The sequence below is a fragment of the Pristiophorus japonicus genome, chromosome 15 (assembly GCF_044704955.1).
Source record: "Pristiophorus japonicus isolate sPriJap1 chromosome 15, sPriJap1.hap1, whole genome shotgun sequence".
In the NCBI taxonomy this organism is placed as follows: domain Eukaryota; kingdom Metazoa; phylum Chordata; class Chondrichthyes; family Pristiophoridae; genus Pristiophorus; species Pristiophorus japonicus.
In genome coordinates, this window is record NC_091991.1 from 141,999,994 (window position 1) to 142,021,024 (window position 21,031).

At 44.2% G+C, this 21,031-nt stretch overlaps 1 protein-coding gene across 7 annotated transcripts in view; it reads left to right on the top strand.

Moving 5' to 3' along the window:
- The window catches only part of LOC139281095 (tektin-3-like), a 153,166-nt gene that overhangs the window by 104,360 nt on the left and 27,775 nt on the right, over positions 1–21,031 (top strand). For all 7 annotated transcript variants that reach the window (XM_070901032.1, XM_070901035.1, XM_070901030.1 and 4 more), the window contains exons 5-6: positions 2,234–2,377; positions 12,064–12,286. In XM_070901032.1, the coding sequence (XP_070757133.1) occupies positions 2,234–2,377; positions 12,064–12,286 (367 nt within the window). The remainder of the gene's footprint in view (positions 1–2,233; positions 2,378–12,063; positions 12,287–21,031) is intronic.

Genomic DNA, 21,031 nt, shown 5'->3' on the forward strand with positions numbered 1-21,031 from the left:
CAGAACTAAAGAGTTAGAAACTAGAATACAAGTGTAAAACTAATCATGCTTCTACCCCAGAGGGGTGTGGATGTTCAGTCGTTGAGTATACTCAAGACTGAAATCGATAGATTTTTGGACACTAAGGGAATCAAGCAATATTGGGATAGGGCGGGAGAGTGGAGTTGAGGTAGAAGATGAGCCATGAACTTATTGAATGGCAGAGCAGGCTTGAAGGGCCGTATAGCCTACTCCTGCTCCTATTTCTTATGTTTTTAAAGCAAGGTTTGAGATTAAAAGGGCATTTTTCCTCACGGCGTTGTGGATATTGCATGTAGAATGACTCCCACACAAAGGAATTAATATACTGTTAACTTTTTTTTTAAACCCAGAGATGGCTGTTTATCTGGTTAGGAACAAGATTGGGGAATATAAGGATTAGAACTTATAATGATTGAGTGCTATTTCCATTGAAGTGTTATGCCAAGGAAGGCATCTGGGCAAAGATGAATAATCTAGGAAGTCAATTTGATAAATATTCTGGAGGTTGCTTAATGTGCCTGTGTACAGAGGGGAGCTAGGAGAATCTTCTCTTCGTGAGGTGGCTCGGGACTCTCTCAGTTGGCTTTAAAAGTTTTAAAAATGCAAGTCTCCAGGTGACTTTGGTTTTTAGTGTTCCTCCATCTCTTGCAGCAGTGTAAATAACACACACAAAACACAATTTTTTTGGGGGGGGGCATTCAGCTTACATATACACTGATTAATTCCATTGGAGTTGGAGAGTGAATGAATAAGTACATGAATCAATTTAATTGACTGAAAAAAGCCACAAATTTGACATGTTTAATGACAATTTGGAAAGATTAATTACTTGATGTGTTTGGCCAATTTTTTTTATTTGGGTTGTGGGGGGGGTGGTGGGGGGGGCGCTGGTTTGTGTCTGCAGCGTGGCCCAGTCTTGGCACCCGGTGCTGTTTTTGTGATCGTTTTAGTTGGCGGTATTAATTGCATGATTTCTATCAACTACCAGCACCTGTGTTGATCAGTGGTACAGAAATTTGGACAATAGTCCATGAGAAATATCAACCCTGGAAATCCTTGGACTTGCTTTGCCATCCTAAGTGCAGTGAAACAGACACTGCTGCAACCTAGCCAGTTTACACCATCAGGATATTTATGTGTGGGGCCCTTCTTTGTAAATGAGGCCCTAAAAAATAGGACCCTCCTGCAATTTCAGGCAAGCGCCTGGACTGCCTTGTAAAGGACCCCCCACAAAAATGGCGACAGGCAGGATCAAAGAGGGAATGGAGGGGACGGTAAGCACAGCATTGTCATTTTTAGGGGGCTTACTGCCCCATTTGTGCCAGCGGCCTGAGTTAAAATTGGCTCTTGAATTTAGAATTATAATTATCAGCCTTTGAACAAACATTCTGCCATTGCTGGTGCAGCTATCATTCCAACTGATCTTTAAGAGTGAGTGAGTGGGGTGCAGGCTGTGATGGCAGCCTAATCTTGTGGACATGCACGTAATGCGGACTTACCATGCTGGTGTTGGTTTTACCATTTGGTTTTGCCTTGTGCCAGAGCAATCATTGGTAAACCAAAACAACCAAATACATAAACAGCTTGTTCATTATTGGCTGGTAATCTTATGTTTTTTAATCTTTCAACTTGACTAACAAAGAGATTGTACTGCACTGTCAATGAACAGACTTTTATGAGAATAGTAGAACATATGGTTTTTGCAACTTTTGGCTGGGAACATGAAAAATACCAGTCAGCATTAATCAAATCCAAACCTTTTCTTTGGTCCAGAATAATGAGGCCATGATCGGTATTTTCCTTCAGCTCATATGGTTTTTTTTGGGGGCACATCAAGTATTAGTTTTGGATTTTTCAACTCCAGCAGCTTTCCCCACTGGACTAAGCCTTTAGTGCCCTTTATTGTGCCACCTTTACAAAAATAAAGAAAGAAAGGAAATGTTTAATTGGCCTTGTCTGGTCTTTTATTCTCTCCTCCCCTTGCCAACTTTTCTGCCTATTGTGACACTCATCGTAAATAATCAGAACAATGTGAAAAATGGCCTCCAGTAATCAAACTGAGAGACCAGTTCACAGCAAACCTTTTCAACCAGCTTTTAAACAAGTGTGCAGGGCGGAACCGTAGTATTTTCTTGCAGGAAAGGGTTGAGTCATGTACACTCTTCTGTGAAGTAACCTCGCAAAAATGAACACTCTTTTCTTATTAAAATAGAAACAACAGAGCCGCTCAGCATGAACTGGAACGGGATCTATGTGATAAATCTGCAGCGTACTGGATTGATGACAAGGCCCATCAGTTGAGGAACACCTCCGATGGTATCAACTATTACTGTGGAGTTGAACAAGTGAACGCCACGTAAGTGCCAGCGTTAGCCTGACGCCATTCTCTGCTTTGGGAATTTTAAATCTATGGTTAAAACGTTCAAAGTTAGCTCAAGGTTGTCACATGACATTCATTAAATTGGTTCTTTCAAACAGATTGTTGCAAGGATGGCTGATGGGAGAATTGCAAATATTTACATTGGGCCAATAGGGGAGCTATTCCGAGGCTAAGGTTAAATAGAGCATCATGGTCCAGAAATTGCTTTTGGTGGCATTGGTGGACAGACGCAGAATGGGGTCGATCTTGACTTTGTGTGACAATGTTGAGTCGGCAGCTCTTTTTACATCTCTCCCGATTTTTATTTCCACTGACTTCAAGGAAATGACTGAGGTTCAATGGAACCAAAAATCAGGAGAAATGTGAACCGGGCTGCCGACTTGCTAATCACCCGATTGTGCAAAGTCAAGATTGACTCCCGGTGCGTTCATGTGACATTCCTCGGTCCACTGATTTAATGCAGAGATTACCCCGTTTATTTTGAAACCATCTTGCTGATATCCCCACAGTGTTTTGTCGGATAATGTTGAAATAGAGTAGGAAGTACTTCACTCAGCGTCTGGCCTCTGCTGTACCTGACCTAGAGTGTTTGATGCTGACAATGAAGCCTAGTTTTTCTGAAAATGGCAAAAGTGGTGTGGAATAGCTCATGTCACAGGCCTGAGAGACGCAGCTCAGAGAGTGGGCTGTGCTAAATGTTCCGATGGGAAGTCCCCTCCCATCATATGAAAAGCATGCCCAGATAGCTTGGCCTGCAATATACTTGGCCTGGGGAGTGTAAAATCAGATGGGCCAGCAGCTCTTTAAAAAGGCCACGGTTTGTCATTAAAGGGAAAGCTTTGGCAGCGAAACAATAGTGAATTAGTTGGTCACCGTACTACAAGTGAGACATGTAAGCAAAACTGCTTCCTTTGATTCTGAAGAGTTAGAGGTACTGCTGCAACGAAGGAGACTGGCCTCATTCAGGCTGAAGACTGTTCTTCAGTAAAAGTACCGATGCAAATCTTCATGGAGGGACATCATCCGCGAGGTCAATGCAGTCACACCCAGGTCACTTGAACCTGCCTGCAACTGAGGAAGAATTTGCCTAGTTTCAGGCAGAAGCATAAAGTAAGTGTGCTCCTCTCTTTCTGCACAGACATGTCAACAATGGCACAAACCTAAATTGGGAGCTCTCGCACACTCTGCCATTTCAAGCACTGCTAGGCCGTTACCTTCTTGCACCTTTTTTCATTGTGCCATAGCTGGATGGCATTCTTCTTACAGGTGGAGGTGGCAAACCTGGAATGGTAAACAAATGCTCAGGCTTTCAGTCAGAGGCACTCCACCGCTGTTCGAAGATTTCTCCGTAGAATCGCCAATCATGAATGCAGAGGTTAGCCCTGGTCTCCGAAGAGGAATTTCCCCCAGTGTTTCTTTTGCTACAAATGTCTGAAGTTGTTGACTGCCACAAAATAAGGGTGCAATTTTTGTTCCCTGGTAATGCTCATTGATGTGTATGATAATTCTGTGGTTAGATATTACCTGAATATTATTTGAATACAAACCGTTTTTGTTTAGGTAGGCCCTGGAGATGATGAGCAAAACTGCGATGCCAACGTAGGTGTTATGGGGGTAAAAAGGGTGCAATGAGGCCCAATTTTGGAGATTAACATCCTTCGCCCCAAGCATATGTGATCGAGCCGTGGCAGCTGCCTAAAACGGGCACAAGATCCTTTTGTTAATGAGGAGCCCATTGTCTGCGTTAGGACCTCTTGGGAATTTGGTGTCTGGGCTCCACCTGCTGTGGATGCAGCCTAGGAATCAGCTGTCACCGAATAGATGAATTTTAGTAATTAAAAAAAAAAAACTTTATTTGGAGTCGGGAGAAGCAGGAATGCCCCTCCCAGCTCCAGAGCAGTCCTGATGGCTGGAATTGGCCGTCCCTCCCCCATAACTCCCACCCATTCCAGAACTCTCCTAAGGCTGCTGCTGCAACTCATTCATGTGGAAGTGTGAGAGGCGCCGGCTGTTTGCCCAGATTTTTTAGTTGAGGACTGAGGCCCAATTTATTGTCCTGCCTCTGGGCTTCCAGGTTCGGGCACACATTGTGGCCACCTTCACACCTGAAACCAGGCAACTTGTCATTTCTACCCCTCTATATTCCATCCAGTTGGCTCCTTCTTTCCAGGTGAACTTGCCGCTTGTAAAAGTTGTGTCTTATGCTTCAGACATGTGGGCACTGAAAACCGCCTGATCTGGCAGGTGTCTGAGATGATTTGGTAAGATCTGTTGTCATGCATGCTTCATGTGTGGAATCCTTCACTTCTTTGGAAAGAGCCGTCCTGTTTCAGATGTTGTTAGCTGGTCATCCCGCAGCACATGGTAAAACTTTGCGTCTCAATATCTTGTGAAGCAGATTCAACAAAGTCAGATCTCCTCTGACATACTCAGCTGGCATGGAGGGGTCAGTAAATGCAGATCTTGTGTAGTGACAGGTGCCAGCAAACCATCCCAAGTGCCGTTTTCACCTATGTTTGTTGGCTTGTAGTGATCTCCTCTTCCTCGTCCACATCATGCAGCACTTTGTATACTGCAACCAGGGCTGGCATTGGGCAAAAATCCAGTCGTGAATGGTGATGGACAGTTAAACAATTCACGGGAGGGGGAGGCTCCATGAATATCCTCATCCCCAGTACGCAAGCACAAAAGACAAGACTGAAGCGTTTGCAACCATCTTCAACCAAAATTGCCAAGTAGATGATCCATATTGGCCTCCTCCTGAGGCCACCACCATCATAGGAGCTAGTCTTCAGCCAATTCAATTCACTCGTAATATCAAGAGACGGCTGAGCACACTGGATACAGCAAAATCTATGGGCCCTGACAACATCCTGGCTGTCATGCTGCTTGTATTCCAGAACTAGTTGCGCATCTAGCCAAATTGTTCCAACACTACAACACTGGCATCTACCCGACAATGGAAAACTGCCCAGGTATGTCCTGTCCACAAAAGCAGGACAAATCCAATCCAGCCAATTGCTGCCCCATTAGCAAATTGTCTACTATCGTCAGCAAAGTGATAGAAGGTGTCGTCAAAAGTGCTGTCAAGCGGCACTTACGTAATAACCTGCTCACTGATGCTCAGTTTGAGTTCCTCCAGGACTACTCGGCTCCAGACCTTGGTCCAAACGTAAACAAAAGAGATGAATTCCAGAGGTGAGGTGAGAGTGACAGCCATTGGCATCAAGGCTGTATTTGACCGAGTGTCAAGGAGCCCCTAGCAAAACTGGTCAATAAGAATCAGGGGGAGAAAACTCCACTGGCTGGGGTAATACCTAGCACAAAGGAAGATGGTTGTGGTTGTTGGAGGCCAATCATCTCAGCCCCAGGACATCGCTGCAGGAGTTCCTCATGGCAGTGTCCCAGGCCCAACCATCTTCAGCTGCTTCATCAATGACCTTCCCTCCATCATCAGGTCAGAAGTGGCGATTGTGCAATCATCAGCAAACTTCAGTTCCATTTGCAATTCCTCAGAAAATGAAGCAGTCCATGCCCGCATATAGCAAGATCTGGATGACATTCAGGCTTGGGCTAATAAATGGCAAGTAACATTGACTGGCAATTGTGTGGCACTAATGACCATCTCCAACAAGTGAGAGTTGAAACAACCTCCCCTTGATATGCAACGGCAATACCATCGCCGAATCCCCAATCCCCAATCATCAACATCTTGGGGGTCACCATTGACCAGAAACTTAATTGGACCTGCCACACATACTGTGGTAACAAGAGCAGGTCAGAGGCTGGGTATTCTTCGGCAAGTGTCTCCCCTCTTGACTCCCCAAAGCCTTTCCACCATCTACCAGGCATAAGTCAGGAGTGTGATGAAATACTCTCCACTTGCCTGGATGAGTGCCGCTCCAACAACACTCAAGAAGCTTGACACCATTCAGGAGTCCGCTTGATTCGCACCCCATCTACCACCTTCAACACTCCCTCCAGCACCAGTGCACTGTGGATGCAGTGTGTACCATCTACAAGCATGCCGGGAGATCTGAGATGCAGTAATGTGACCATCTTAAAAAAAAAAGGAGACAAGTCTGACTGAGGCAACTACAGAGGAATCTCCCTGTTATCAGCCACTGGGAAAGTTGTCGCTAGAATCCTCCTCAACCGTCTTCGCCCTGTGGCTGAGGAGCTCCACCCGGAATCACAGTGCGGATTTTGTTCACTACGGGGTACAATGGACATAATCTTACGGCGCGACAGCTGCAAGAAAAATACAGGGAACAGCATCTTGTACATGGCCGCCTTTGACCTTACAAAGGTCTTTAAAACTGTCAACCGCGAGGGCCTATGGAGCGTCGTCCTCCGTTTCGGCTGCCCCCGAAGGTTTGTCACCATCCTCCGCCTGCTCCACGACGACATGCAAGCTGTGATCCTTACCAATGGATCCATCACAAACCCATTCCACGTCCGGACCGGGGTCAAGCAGGGCTGTGTCATCGCCCCAACCCTCTTCTCGATTTACCTCGCTGCAATGCTCCACCTCACACTCAATGAGCTCCACTTTGGAGTGGAACTAAACTACAGAACCAGTGGGAGCCTGTTCAACCTTCGTCAACTCCAGGTCAGATCCAAGACCGTCCCAACCTCTGTCTTCGAACTACAATACACGGACGATGCTTGCATCTGCGCACATTCTATGACTGAACTCCAAGTCATAGTCAACATCTTCACCTGAGGTGTACGAAAGAATGGGCCTTACACTAGACAAAGGTTCTTCACCAACCTGACCCCGCCACACAGCACTGCCCCCACCCCCCAGTCATCAAGATCCACGGCACAGCCCTGGACAACATGGACCACTTTCCATACCTCGGGAGCCTATTATTAGCAAGGGCAGACATCAACGACTAGGTTCAACACCGCCTCCAGTGCGCCAGCGCAGCCTTTGGCCGGCTGAGGAAGAGAGTGTTCGAAGATCAGGCCCTCAAATCTGCCACCAAGCTCATGGTCTATAGGACTGTAGTGATACCCACCCTCCTGTATGGCTCAGAGACGTGGACCATATACAGTAGACACCTCAAATTGCTGGAGAAATATCATCAACAATGTCTTCGCAAGATCTGACAAATTCCCTGGGAGGACAGATGCACCAACGTTAGCATCCTTGATTAGACCAACATCCCCAGCATCGAAGCACTGACCACACTCGACCAGCTCTGTTGGGTGGGCCACATTGTTCGCATTCCCGACACAAGACTCCCAAAGCAAGCGTTCTACTCTGAACTCCTACACAGCAAGCGATCCCCAGGTGGGCAGAGTAAATGTTTCAAGGACACCCTCAAAGCCTCCTTGATAAAGTGCAACATCCCCACCGACATCTGGGAATCCCTGGCAAAAGACCGCGCTAAGTGGAGGAAGAGCATCCAGGAGGGCGCTGGGCACCTCGTGTCTCGTCGCTGAGAGCATGCAGAAAACCAGCGCAGGCAGCGGAAGCAGCGTGCAGCAAACCTGTCCCACCCACCCTTTTCCTCAACGACTGTCTGTCCCACCTGTGACAGAGACTGTAATTCCCATATTCGACTGTTCAGTCACCTAAGAACTCGCTTTTAGAGTGGAAGCAAGTCTTCCTCGATTTTGAGGGACTGCCTATGATGATGATTTTGCACTGCAACAATTCGCCACGGCTTCTTCGGCAGCACCTCCCAAACCCGCCACCTCTACCACCTAGAAGGACAAGGGCAGCAGGCGCATGGGAACACCATCACCTGCAAGCTCCCCTCCAAGTTAAACACTATGCTGACTTGGAAATATATCACCGTTCCTTCATCATCGCTGGGTCAAAATCCTGTAACTCCCTTCCTAACAACACTGGGAGTAACTTCACCACAAGGACTGCAGCGATTCAAGAAGGTGGCTCACCACCACTGCCTCGAGTAATTAGGAATGGGCAATAAATGCTGGCCTTGTCAGCGATGCCCAGATCCCAGAACTAATATTAAAACAAAAAATGGTGCCCCTGGGCAAACTTGTATTTTAGTGTCCCTTCTTTGAGTTTATGTATGTAGTAGTCTTGGCAAAAATTTGTGAAAAAAAAGCTGGAACCTCAATTTTTTTAAATAATTTAAATATATGGTATAAATCATTAAAAATAACATTTATAGCTGAGTGACACACTAATATATAGCAATAACAAATAAAAAGCTTTGTTCACCACGATATTTTGAGCCACATCATTCTCGATAGACAGGATGGCCAGCGAAGAGAGCCTGTCATGTCCCATGGTCGAACGCAAAAATGTTTTTCTAAGCTTCAGCTTTGCGAAGCTCCGTTCGCTGCCTGCCATCAATACAGGCACGGTTAACAGGATCCTGAGTGCTATCCATGTGTTTGGGAACTTGTTCTTGAAATTTGGAAGTTTGCTCTTCTTGAGGAGCACAACAGACTTTGGATATATCCAGTTCCTCAGAGGTAGACTGCGTTAATGTCAGACCCTCTTGACCATGGCGCCCCGAGTAGTTGCCCACGTCGCCCACCTGTAGGACCGGCCCTGGCTGCAGCTTAACGGGATAAACAGCTGACTTTGCGCTCCTTGGCAGGGTGCCTCAACTGCTGCGACTACATATCGGAAAATTATATGTTGCTTGTGTTTGAATTCCAATTGTCCACTGGCAGCAAGTGAGGGTCTATGCCGGGAACGCAAAGCCAAAAGGTTGGTACTAAACGCCAGAGCAACAAAGAATAATGAAGCAAAGTATACGCAGGAACAAAACAAAACAGTGCAAAATTGGCAGGCTACCCAGCAAAAGGAACTAATGTATAGAGCGACACGTAGCTGCAAATTCGGGAACAATAAAGAATTGTACTAGCGAATGAAACCACAGTTCTCCCTTTTTAAGAAGCCTACTCGAGCAGGCCTGGACCCAGGATTCCCCACGCAGCAACAGGCAAGGTGTGTGGTTTGGAGCCTTGCCCGAAGTTGGGAGATTTGGTGTCAGACCATTTTTAAGTACTTAATCTGTTTAAATGAATCCCATGCATGCCTGTAGCGTGGCCTCATTTCCTGTGGCCCAAATCGTGCCCTGAAATATTGGGCTTTATGGCATCCAAAGTAGGAAATTGTTTTGTTCTTCAGCGATGGGATCCTTCACCCGATGAGTGCAAAAATTAATTGGCCCCCAAATTATATTTTGAGTTTAGAACATTCCACATAACCTTACTATTCTAACTAATCATTTTTTTTAAGTACATCTGTGTAACCCCTTTGAGTAGTTAATGGCTTCAAGCTTTGAAAATATTTACATAGGGGATGACTCACCTGGGCTTGGTGAATATGACTCCACTTTTATGTGTACAAAAATTAACCCGTTTTTAACGTTTCCTACAGAGTGTTTTCTACTCTTTGATTTTTTTTTTTGCATGTTCTCAACCTTCTGTCCTACACGAACAGATTGCGAACAGCTGCAACATCTGAAATTTTGAACACTACACAATCCCTCTAAAGATCACTTAGAAATGATTGAACCTCTACATGAAAGAAGTCAGGCACCTGACAGGTGGGAATTATCTATCCACCAGTAGTGAAAACATTCAAAAATGTATACAAAATAAAGTTAGGGGGCTAATTTTCTGAGTTTGCACTAGTGATGGGGAGTCCCGTTCACTGGCTGTGCCTATCAGTACATTAAAGGCAGTGTTGACCATGGTCACACACACAAATATACAGGAGTATATGAACAGCTGTCAAGTTTAAAGTCTGCAATTAAAATAAAATGCAATTGTGTGACTAGCTGAGCTGTATAGACCAGGACATTCTTAGATTGGACAGGCCAAGACTCCCATTGACAATTGCTATCCCAATTGGAAGTGCTCATGCGTGGACATTGGCTCAGAACATGGTCTGGTGATGTCTTTCCAACCTCGCCATTGAATAGCCTACCAGCACTCACTGACCAGGGTCACACGTGAAGAATAGAAACTTGGATGAAGTACTGGGGGGCCTGGTGCCTGTGGAATTGTACTGAGAAGGGATCAGTACCTACAGGGAAGGAGCAAGGTAAAAGGGATAAAATTAGCAACGAAGAAAAATGAATACGTTTGATTGTCGCATCGCTCCTTTTTGAAGATTGTTCCACAGTCTGAAAGCACTTGTAATCTATTGCTGGCTGGGTTGTTCCTTGTGTATAGCTGTTGTAATCATTTTCTGGCTCCTAAAAGAATGGACTTGGGAGAAGGATTGCAAAGTAAATGCAGATCTACTTTTGCACTTCTCTCTGGAATTTGCCCTGGAGCAATGAATTTGTACACTGAAAGCAGAAAAGGAAAGGAGAAAATTGAGCCATGCCCTGTCTGTCTGGCTCCGGCATTACTACCAGATAAATTTTTCCATCAGCTTCTTTGCTCCAATTAAAACATTAGATGACTTGGTGCAGGAAAGAGCTAGCAAACATGTGTGTTTTTTTAAAAACATGCTATTTGTAAAAGTTTATAGCATTACAAACAGTTAGATTGGTTGTTTCCCCGCTTGACAGTCTCAGGTTCATCTTCCATTGCTGATTCAGTGTGACCTGTATCATATACGCTGGGTTTGATTAGTTGTTCAAGGGATGGCTTTGTTGGATGGCTTCTGTTAGCAGGAAGTTCCAACGTGCAGTAAACTAACATAGCTGCCTTGGTAAGTTGCATGTTTACCTCGTCGAATGAACTCGGCATTGGTAATGGCCATGGAATAGTCTGTGGCCGTGACTTCGCAGATGAAAGAAACAACAAGCCTGTGGTGTCATGTGTTTGAAGAAAACCGCGGAGGGAATGCAACAATTTTTTTTTAAAACATATTTCCTGCCCTAAACATCATTTTCCAATCAAAAGCAGCTGGCCTCCTTTTAGGCGTTTGGCAGTGACATCCAGCATCAACATGTTGGTTTACTCAATATCCTTTCCCCTCCCCTGCTGACCGAGTAGCAGACTCCACGTTTACCATCCAAAACTCGCAACCTGGTGAGTTCCCAATCTTTGCTGGTATACCAGATGAAGCACCTTGTGCAAGAGGAAATCAATCCATTGCAACCTTGCCATCTTTGATCCATAAATAAAATGTGGAAATTATCATGCCAATATGAGTCGGTTCCATGTCCTATTCTTCTTCTAGTTTGGCTTGATGAATAAACAAAGTACAAGTGATCGATCTAAGTGCACAAGCACATTTTTCTGCGATATATTACACAGCAAAAGTTAAAGAGGCTATTTGGACCAACACGTCTGCCTCCTTTTTAATGTTCATGAACCATTGGCTGTGGTTGTGGAAGAATACAGTTTGTAAACCTACATTCTTTTACCACAAAGAAAACAATATTTCTGTCTCCCACTGTGCCTTCTGACTCAAAAGTTCCGAAGTAGAAATAGGATTAAGTGGCACACTTTATTCAGGCTGTTGTGCTTGTTTGCAAAATACCAATTCTACTCCATCGTTTTCAGTCCAGTAGCTGCAAATCTATGGTGAAACGTAGCTACTGAGGAGTTGGATTTTATGGGTAAGAATATAACCGTACATGATTCAGTGCAGATATTGTAAATTTTAATCATGCCTATTTTTTAGTAAGGCTTCAAAATATCAAACCTACGTGAATCCACTTTTCACTGATAATGACCTATTCAAATGTGTATTATTTTGTTAGTATCTCCACTCCTGAGTCCTGGTTAAAGTATACAGAAGACAACATTCTGCGTTCACAGTGCGAACGGGCCGCTTCATCGAGGCTGCGGGATGAGCTTGAAAAGCTTCTCGCTACTACTTCAGAGGAGTTGTGGAAACAGTTTAACAATGTCAATCTTGCATTTACACATCGCATCTTTGAAATTGGAGATGCCAAGAAAAAGTTACAGATGCACCTGGCAAAGGTAAGGGACTATATATGTATATATATTTGTTTTCGAGGTACAGACAGCACTCGCAAGGATGCATTTATTTGCCCATCCCTAGTTGCCCAGAGCTGCTGGTGGTAGGCCGCCTTCTTGAACTGCTGCAGACTTTATGATGCTGGTGCTTCCACAATGGTGTCTGATAGAGAATGCCAGGATTGTGGCCAGGCGATAAAGAAGGGCTAAGGACATAAGAAATAGGAGCAGGAGTAGGCCATTTGGCCCTTGGAGCCTGCTCCGCCAATTACTAAAATCATGGCTGATCTGATCATGGACTCTGCCTCCCCTTCCCTTGGACATATGGTGGCATATGTCCAAGCCAGGATGTAACTTGGATGGGAATGAAGAGGTAATGGTATTCCTACTATAGTGCTACTCTTGCCCTTCTTGACGGGTGGGTTCATGGGGCTTGGAGGCACTATTGTGATAAGCTTGGTGAGTTGCTGCAGTGCATCCTGTAGATTGTATTTATTGTAGTTACAGTGTGCTGGTGGTGAGGGAAGCAGGGAGGGGAATGGATATTGAGTTTGATGACAGGTACACCAAACAAGCAAACTGCTCTGTTCTGGATGCGATTGAGCTTCTAGTGTGTTGGGGCTACACCCATCCAGGCAAGTGATGACTATTCCATCACATTCCTGACTCCAGCCTTGACTTTCTAAATTTGGCATAGCTGAATAGGTGAGACAAATGATATGCTCTCTCTACATCACCAGGCTGTTTAAATACCTCAACTGTGATGACTAAATAGTACAGTGAATTACAATACTTTCACCTTTAACTTCTGGGAGTTAGAGATTCATTTCTAGCTCAGGCCTAGGATAAACATAAGAACATAAGAAATAGGAGCTGGAGTAGATAATTTGGCCCTTGAGCCTGCTTTGCAGATCTTCTACCTCAACACCACCTTTCCGTATTATCCCCATCAATCTCTTAATTCGTTCCCAAAAATGTATCGACCTCTGTCTTCAATATACTCAACGACTGAGCATCCATAGATCTCTGGGGTAGAGAATTCCAAAGATTCATAACCCTCCAAATGAAGAAATTTCTTCTCCTCACAGTCCTAAATGGCCAATCCCTTATTCTGAGACTGTGACCCCCTAGTTCTAGACTCCCCAGCCAGAGGAAACATTCTTCCAGCATCTACCCTCTCAAGCCTTGTAAGAACTTTATATGTTTCCATGAAAGCACCTCTCATTCTTCTAAATTATAGGGAACATAGGCCTAGTCTACTCAGTTTCTCCTCATAGGACAATCCCCTCATCCCAGGAACCAGTCTAGTGAACCTTTGTTGCCGTAAGGCAAGTATGTCTTTCTTTAGGTAAGGAGACCAGAACTGTACACAATACTTCAGGTGTGGCCTCACCAATGCCTGTATAATTGCAGTAATACTTCTTTACTCTTTAAAAAAAAAAAAAAATTGTTTTGGGATGTGGGCATCGCTGGCAAGGCCAGCATTTGTTGTCCATCCCTAATTGCCCTTGAGTAGGTGGTGGTGAGTCACCACCTTGAACCACTGCAGTCCTTGCGGTGAAGTGCTGTTAGGGAGCGAGTTCCAGGATTTTGATCCAGCGACGATGAAGAAACAGCAATGTATTTCCAAGTCAGAATGGTATGTTACTTGGAGGGGAACTTGCAGGTGATGGTATTCCCATGCGCCTACTGCCCTTGTTCTTCTAGGTGGTAGAAGTCGTGGGTTTGGGAGGTTTGCCGTTGCAGTGCATTTTATAAATGATGCACACTGCAGCCACGGTGCGTCAGTGGTGAAGGAAGTGAATGTTGATGGTGTGCCAATGAAGTGGGCTGCTTTGTCCTGGTGATGTCGAGTTTCTTGAGTGTTTATTGGAGCTGCACTCATCCAGGCAAGTGGAGAGTACTCCATCATACTCATAACTTGTGTCTTGCAGATGGTGGAAGGCTTTGGGGAGTCAGTAGATGAGACACTCACCGGAGAATACTCAGTCTCTACCCACTCTTGTTGCCATAGTATTTATGTGGCTGATCCAGTTAAGTTTCTGATCAATAGTGACCCCCAGGATATTGATGCTGGGGTATTTGGTGATGGTAATGCTGTTGAATATCGAGGAGAGGTGGTTAGACTCGTTTGTGGGAGATGGTCGTTGCCTGGCACTTGTGTGGCATGAATGTTACTTGAAACTTACCAGCCCAAGCCTGAATGGTGCCAGGTCTTGCTGCATGCGGGCATGGACTGCATAATTTTCTGAGGAGTTGCGAATAATCTCTTGGTAATAAAAGCTAACATACCATTTGCTTTCCTAATAGCTCAATAAGGAAGGATATACTTGCCAAAGAGGGAATGCAACGAAGGTTCACCAGACTGATTCCTGGGATGGGGGGATCGTTCAATGACATGAGATTGAGTAGACTTGGCCTATATTCTCTAGCATTTAGAAGAATGAGAGATGATCTCATTGAAACATACACAATTCTTACAGGGCTTGACCGGGTAGATGCAGGGAGGATATTTCCTCTGGTTGGGGAGTCTAGAACCAGGGGTCACAGTCTCAGAATAAGGGATCGGCCACTTAGGATTGAGATGAGGAGAAATTTCTTTGGTGGTGAATCTTTGGAATTCTCGACCCCAGAGGGCTGTGAAGGCTCAGTCATTAAGTATATTTAAGACAAAGTTTGATTTTTTTGGAAATTAAGGGATATAGGGATAGTGAAGGAAAGTGGAGTTGAGGGGGAAGATCAGCCATGATTTCATTGAATGGCGGAGCAGGCACGAGGGGCTGAATGGCCTAATCCTGCTCCTATTTTTTATGTTCTATGTACTTGTTTAATGTCTCTGCCATTTCTTTATTGCCCATTATAATTTTTCCTGTCTCTGCCTCTAATGGGGCCATGTTTACTTTCACCAATCTCTTACTATTTACATACCTTAGCCACAGTTTTGGACCATTTTTTACCGTGGGCTTTTATTCCTTAAGGGAATGTATATTCGTTGTGAATTATGAATTATTTCTTTAAATGTTTGCCGTTGCTTATCTACCGTCATATCTTTTAATCTAGTTTCCCAACCTACTTTAGCCTACTCTGCTCTCATACCTACATAATTTGTTTTGTCCAGATTTAAGATCCTAGTTTCGAACTTAACTAAATTACTATCAAACTCAACATAAAATTCTATCGTCACTTCTCCCAGAGGCTCCTTTACTACAAGATTATTAGTTAATCCTGTCCCATTGCACAAAACTAGATCTAAAATAGCCTGTTCTAGAGTTGGTTCCTCAACATACTATGTTGAATGCATTCCATGAAGTCGTCCTCCGCACTATTACTGCAAATTTGATTTGCCCTGTCTATATATGAAAATTAAACTCCCCCATGATTATTGTATTATCCTTGTTACATGCACCTCTAATTTCCTCATTTATACTGCAACTACTGTTAAGGGGCCTATAAATAACTCTCACCTGTGTTTTCTGCCCCTTGTTTCTTCACTCCACCCTACATCTTGATTTTCCGAGCTAAAATCCTTTCTCTCTCTACTTTCTCTATCCCATCCTTTATTATCAGGGCTACCCTCTACCCTTTTCCATTTTGCCTATCTCTTCTAAAAGTCAAGTATCCTGGAATATTTAATTCCCAACCTTGGTCACTCTGCAACCATGTCTCTGCAATGGCTATTACATCAAACCCATTTATTTCTATCTGCTATTAATTCATCTATTTTTGTGCGAAGCATTTGCAACTTCAGATATAGTGCCTTTAGTTTGAACTGTTTTCTATTTTACCCTGATATCACTGATACCCTATTAACTTTGTTAAACCTTTTTTCCCTTCCTGATCTACTCTGCTTATTTTTACCCAAGTCACTACTCTGCTCTAGAGCCTTGATATTTCTGTTACTGATTTTGAATTCACCCTTTTTGCTGAATCCTCCATTTCCCCCCCCCTCCCCCCTCCCTATTTAGTTTAAAGCCCTCTCTACTGCCCTAGTTATTCGGTTCATCAGGATACTGGTCCAAACCCAGTTTAAGTGAAGCCCATCCCAATGGAACAGCTGCTTCTTTCTACCATGCTGATGCCGGTGCCCCTTGAAGCGAAACTCCTGCCTCCCACATCACTCTGAGCCACGCATTTAACCTTCTAATCTGTTTGACTCAATGCAAATTTGCACGTGGCTCAAGTAACAAACCAGAGATTTTTACCTGGTGAGTTTTGTGTTTTAATTTTGACCTGACCCTCCTCAAACTCTCCCAGCAGAATCTCATTCCTAGTTCTATCGATGTCTTTGGTTCCTACATGGACCACGACAACTGGATCCTCCCCATCCCACTCCAAATTCTTCTGCAGCCGTGAGGAGATAGCCTTAACCCTCAGGCAACACAGCCTTCGGAACTCTCGGTCTCTGCTGCAGAGAACAGTATCTATCCCCTTGACTATACAGTCCCCTACCATTACAAAATTATTTTTCACTCTCTCCTCCCCACATGAATGGCCTCCTGCATCACGGTGCTGTGGTCAGTTTGCTCATCCACCTGCAGACTTTACCCTCATCAACACATGCAGCAAGAACCTCTGTTGGATAAGGGCAACGGCCAAGGCTCCTTCAGCACTGCACTTGGGCACCCGTGATTTAGGATTTGGCGCATGCATAAATAAATGCAGAAATTCTGAAGTTGTGGTCAGTCATTCCCTGCTCTGCCACAGGCTGTGCTGTGGAAATCCCCGGAGCTAGCAATCAGTTGAAATCACAAAACAGGATGAAAACTTCCATTTTTATGTTGGAATATCACTGCTAAAACCAACTTTAAGCCTTGTTGTAGAGATGTAACTGTGTTTTTAATGGTGTACTGACTGCTGAACAACCATTCTGATCCTGAAAAGCTCACTTTATATTTGTGGAATGTCAAATTTTCCATTAATATGATGATTACAAGTTTTAATATATATTTGAAAGTTTGTTTGACATTTCAGCTGCCACCTTAATCATATGTGTATGTCCCAATCTTTATTTCACCCTCTGTAAAATTTATAAAAAGTAAATTTTACTTCCTGGTTTGCTGTCTGAGAATTCTTCAATGTGATTGGCTGCTTAGACAGCGTGATGACATCACTATTGCTGGGCGCTTCGGTTTCACTTGATTTAGTGCCAGATTTAAACAAAGGTCTGGGCAGCTGAAATTCATGCCACAGAGATTGCAAGAATTTTGTGGGCAGCTTTCTTTGTGGTGAGCGGCGAGCACTGTCGCTTCGCTGCTGGCTGCAAACTCCGGGCCAATGTTTTATGTATAACATGCCTCATTACACTACACCGGAACAAGAGGAATGCAGGATTACTATAAAGGATGATTTAGCCATGTGGTGCAGGTCAATCAAAAGCATAAAATGCAATTCGTCTGAAACACGTGGGTAACTTGTTTCAGATGAATTGCATTGGGTCATAGTGTTAAACGGGCGATATCGAATCATTATACATCTCTCCCGATTTGCATTGAAATCAAGGCAAATGAAAATGGGGAGAGATGTAAAACAGGCTGTCGATTGCCTATCTACCGTTTTACACACTGGCACAAAGTCAAAATTACTCCTGAATAATTTTGATTATAATCCACTTTTATAAAAATATTTTATTTACTTCTATTTTTATAAAGGATATAAGCAGTTTGGTAACAGAAGAGCTCTCAGTGCATTTTAAGATCAATTTTGTGAGGTTGTGCGCCTAGGAATTTGGGAATGTCTGAATGGGCATACTGATTCTACAATCTGTGCTCTCATCAAGTGAGACTCCATACCCTTGCACATTTACCATTATATGTTCACTGTTAAATTTTAGCAGGTCACAGCTTCTGCCACCTGGGGTATATGTAAAAGCAGACACAAGAAGTACCAGTCACCAGAAACTATCCTGCATCATTCATGAGGGTGGTGACTATTGTCCAGAGGAAGGGACTGGGGTAGGCTTAGGTCAGCAAATGGATTTATGGTGTACTGTGAAAACTAATAGGATTAAGCACCACCAAAATTCTCATTGCAGCCTTGGCAAAGGAAGGGTTGAGAATCAACTCCACTTATACTTTGTTTCATTCACTAATAGTGAAAGGCTGGAGTGAGTCTAAATATAGCTTGACCACTTTCTACTCATGATTTTTTTTTTGCTGACTTAAGCAAAGGGAGAAGATACGGATGAGACGTTCTCCAATTTTTTTCGTACCACAGTAACGAGACTGCTTTCATAAATGGACCAAGTTTTCCGTGAACCAAAGCCTGTGCCATTATGTATGGTGTGAATAGGATAGTGCTCAATAGGATTACTAGTTACACTTGATTGTAGTACCAAGCACTAGGTGAACACGTGGAATGTAATTTCAAATGGCGATCAGCAGAACACCTTATGAAACAGCGTAAACAGCCATTTTTAGCTGTTTACACCATTTGCCTGGGGTTTTTTCTTGCCTATCGCTCACCAGAGAACCCCATTCCCACAGGAATTCCAGGTACAGACCTCTTGTCAGAACTCTTGTGAGCGATCTGAAGAGTGATTTATATCATGGGAACTTTCATGTTACTGCTAGATGAATTTGAGGGGCCAATTTTCACTTTTGGCACAGTCATGAACTGGCGTTTGTCGATCGGGTCATCCAGTGGAACTTCACTGCAGCGAATATAACTAAAGCCATTGGAAAGGAAAGCTGGGCGGTGCGTATAACAGCCGACCGATTTGAAACTGCTGGATTATTGCCCGTGCCAAAAGTGGAATAAACCCCCTTGACGTCAACTAGCATACCTTGTGTGAGATCAGATGATGTGTTTCTCTCAGCATCTTTACAGGTTCAGCAGGATATAAAAGGGGTCGGAGGGTCTAGTAAGGAGGAGGAACTGAGGGAAATCCTTATTAGTCGGGAAATTGTGTTGGGGAAATTGATGGGATTGAAGGCCGATAAATCTCCAGGGCCTGATGGACTGCATCCCAGAGTACTTAAGGAGGTGGCCTTGGAAATAGTGGATGCATTGACAGTCATTTTCCAACATTCCATTGACTCTGGATCAGTTCCTATGGAGTGGAGGGTAGCCAATGTAACCCCACTTTTTAAAAAAGGAGGGAGAGAGAAAACAGGGAATTATAGACCGGTCAGCCTGACATCGGTAGTGGGTAAAATGATGGAATCAATTATTAAGGATGTCATAGCAGTGCATTTGGAAAGAGGTGACATGATAGGTCCAAGTCAGCATGGATTTGTGAAAGGGAAATCATGCTTGACAAATCTTCTGGAATTTTTTGAGGATGTTTCCAGTAGAGTGGACAAGGGAGAACCAGTTGATGTGGTATATTTGGACTTTCAGAAGGCTTTCGACAAGGTCCCACACAAGAGATTAATGTGCAAAGTTAAAGCACATGGGATTGGGGGTAGTGTGCTGACATGGATTGAGAACTGGTTGTCAGACAGGAAGCAAAGAGTAGGAGTAAATGGGGACTTTTCAGAATGGCAGGCAGTGACTAGTGGGGTACCGCAAGGTTCTGTGCTGGGGCCCCAGCTGTTTACACTGTACATTAATGATTTAGACGAGGGGATTAAATGTAGTATCTCCAAATTTGCGGATGACACTAAGTTGGGTGGCAGTGTGAGCTGCAAGGAGGATTCTATGAGGCTGCAGAGCGACTTGGATAGGTTAGGTGAGTGGGCAAATGCATGGCAGATGAAGTATAATGTGGATAAATGTGAGGTTATCCACTTTGGTGGTAAAAACAGAGAGACAGACTATTATCTGAATGGTGACAGATTAGGAAAAGGGCAGGTGCAAAGAGACCTGGGTGTCATGGTACATCAGTCATTGAAGGTTGGCATGCAGGTACAGCAGGCGGTTAAGAAAGCAAATGGCATGTTGGCCTTCATAGCGAGGGGATTTGAGTACAAGGGCAGGGAGGTGTTGCTACAATTGTACAGGGCCTTGGTGAGGCCACACCTGGAGTATTGTGTACAGTTTTGGTCTCCTAACCTGAGGAAGGACATTCTTGCTATTGAGGGAGTGCAGCGAAGGTTCACCAGACTGATTCCCGGGATGGCGGGACTGACCTATCAAGAAAGACTGGATCCAACTGGGCTTGTATTCACTGGAGTTCAGAAGAATGAGAGGGGACCTCATAGAAACGTTTAAAATTCTGACGGGGTTAGACAGGTTAGATGCAGGAAGAATGTTCCCAATGTTGGGGAAGTCCAGAACCAGGGGACACAGTCTAAGGATAAGGGGGAAGCCATTTAGGACCGAGATGAGGATGAATTTCTTCACCCAGAGAGTGGTGAACCTGTGGAATTCTCTACCACAGAAAGTTGTTGAGGCCAATTCACTAAATATATTCAAAAAGGAGTTAGATGAAGTCCTTACTACTAGGGGAATCAAGGGGTATGGTGAGAAAGCAGGAATGGGGTACTGAAGTTGCATGTTCAGCCATGAACTCATTGAATGGCGGTGCAGGCTAGAAGGGCCGAATGGCCTACTCCTGCACCTATTTTCTATGTTTCTAATCAGAACCACTTAACCCACGGACTGGCAGTCTGCATATGTTAACATTCCATTTAAACAACCACCAAAATAATTTTATTCTTGACCTAATTATATTATAACAAAGGTGCACACAGAAGATTTTAACCTAACCCAGCCGATCTATACGCCGCCTGATTTTCTGCTCCATTGAAGTTGATCTAACCCGAACCCGCCCCATTCCTGCTAGGTCTAAATCGGGGCTAAAGTGAA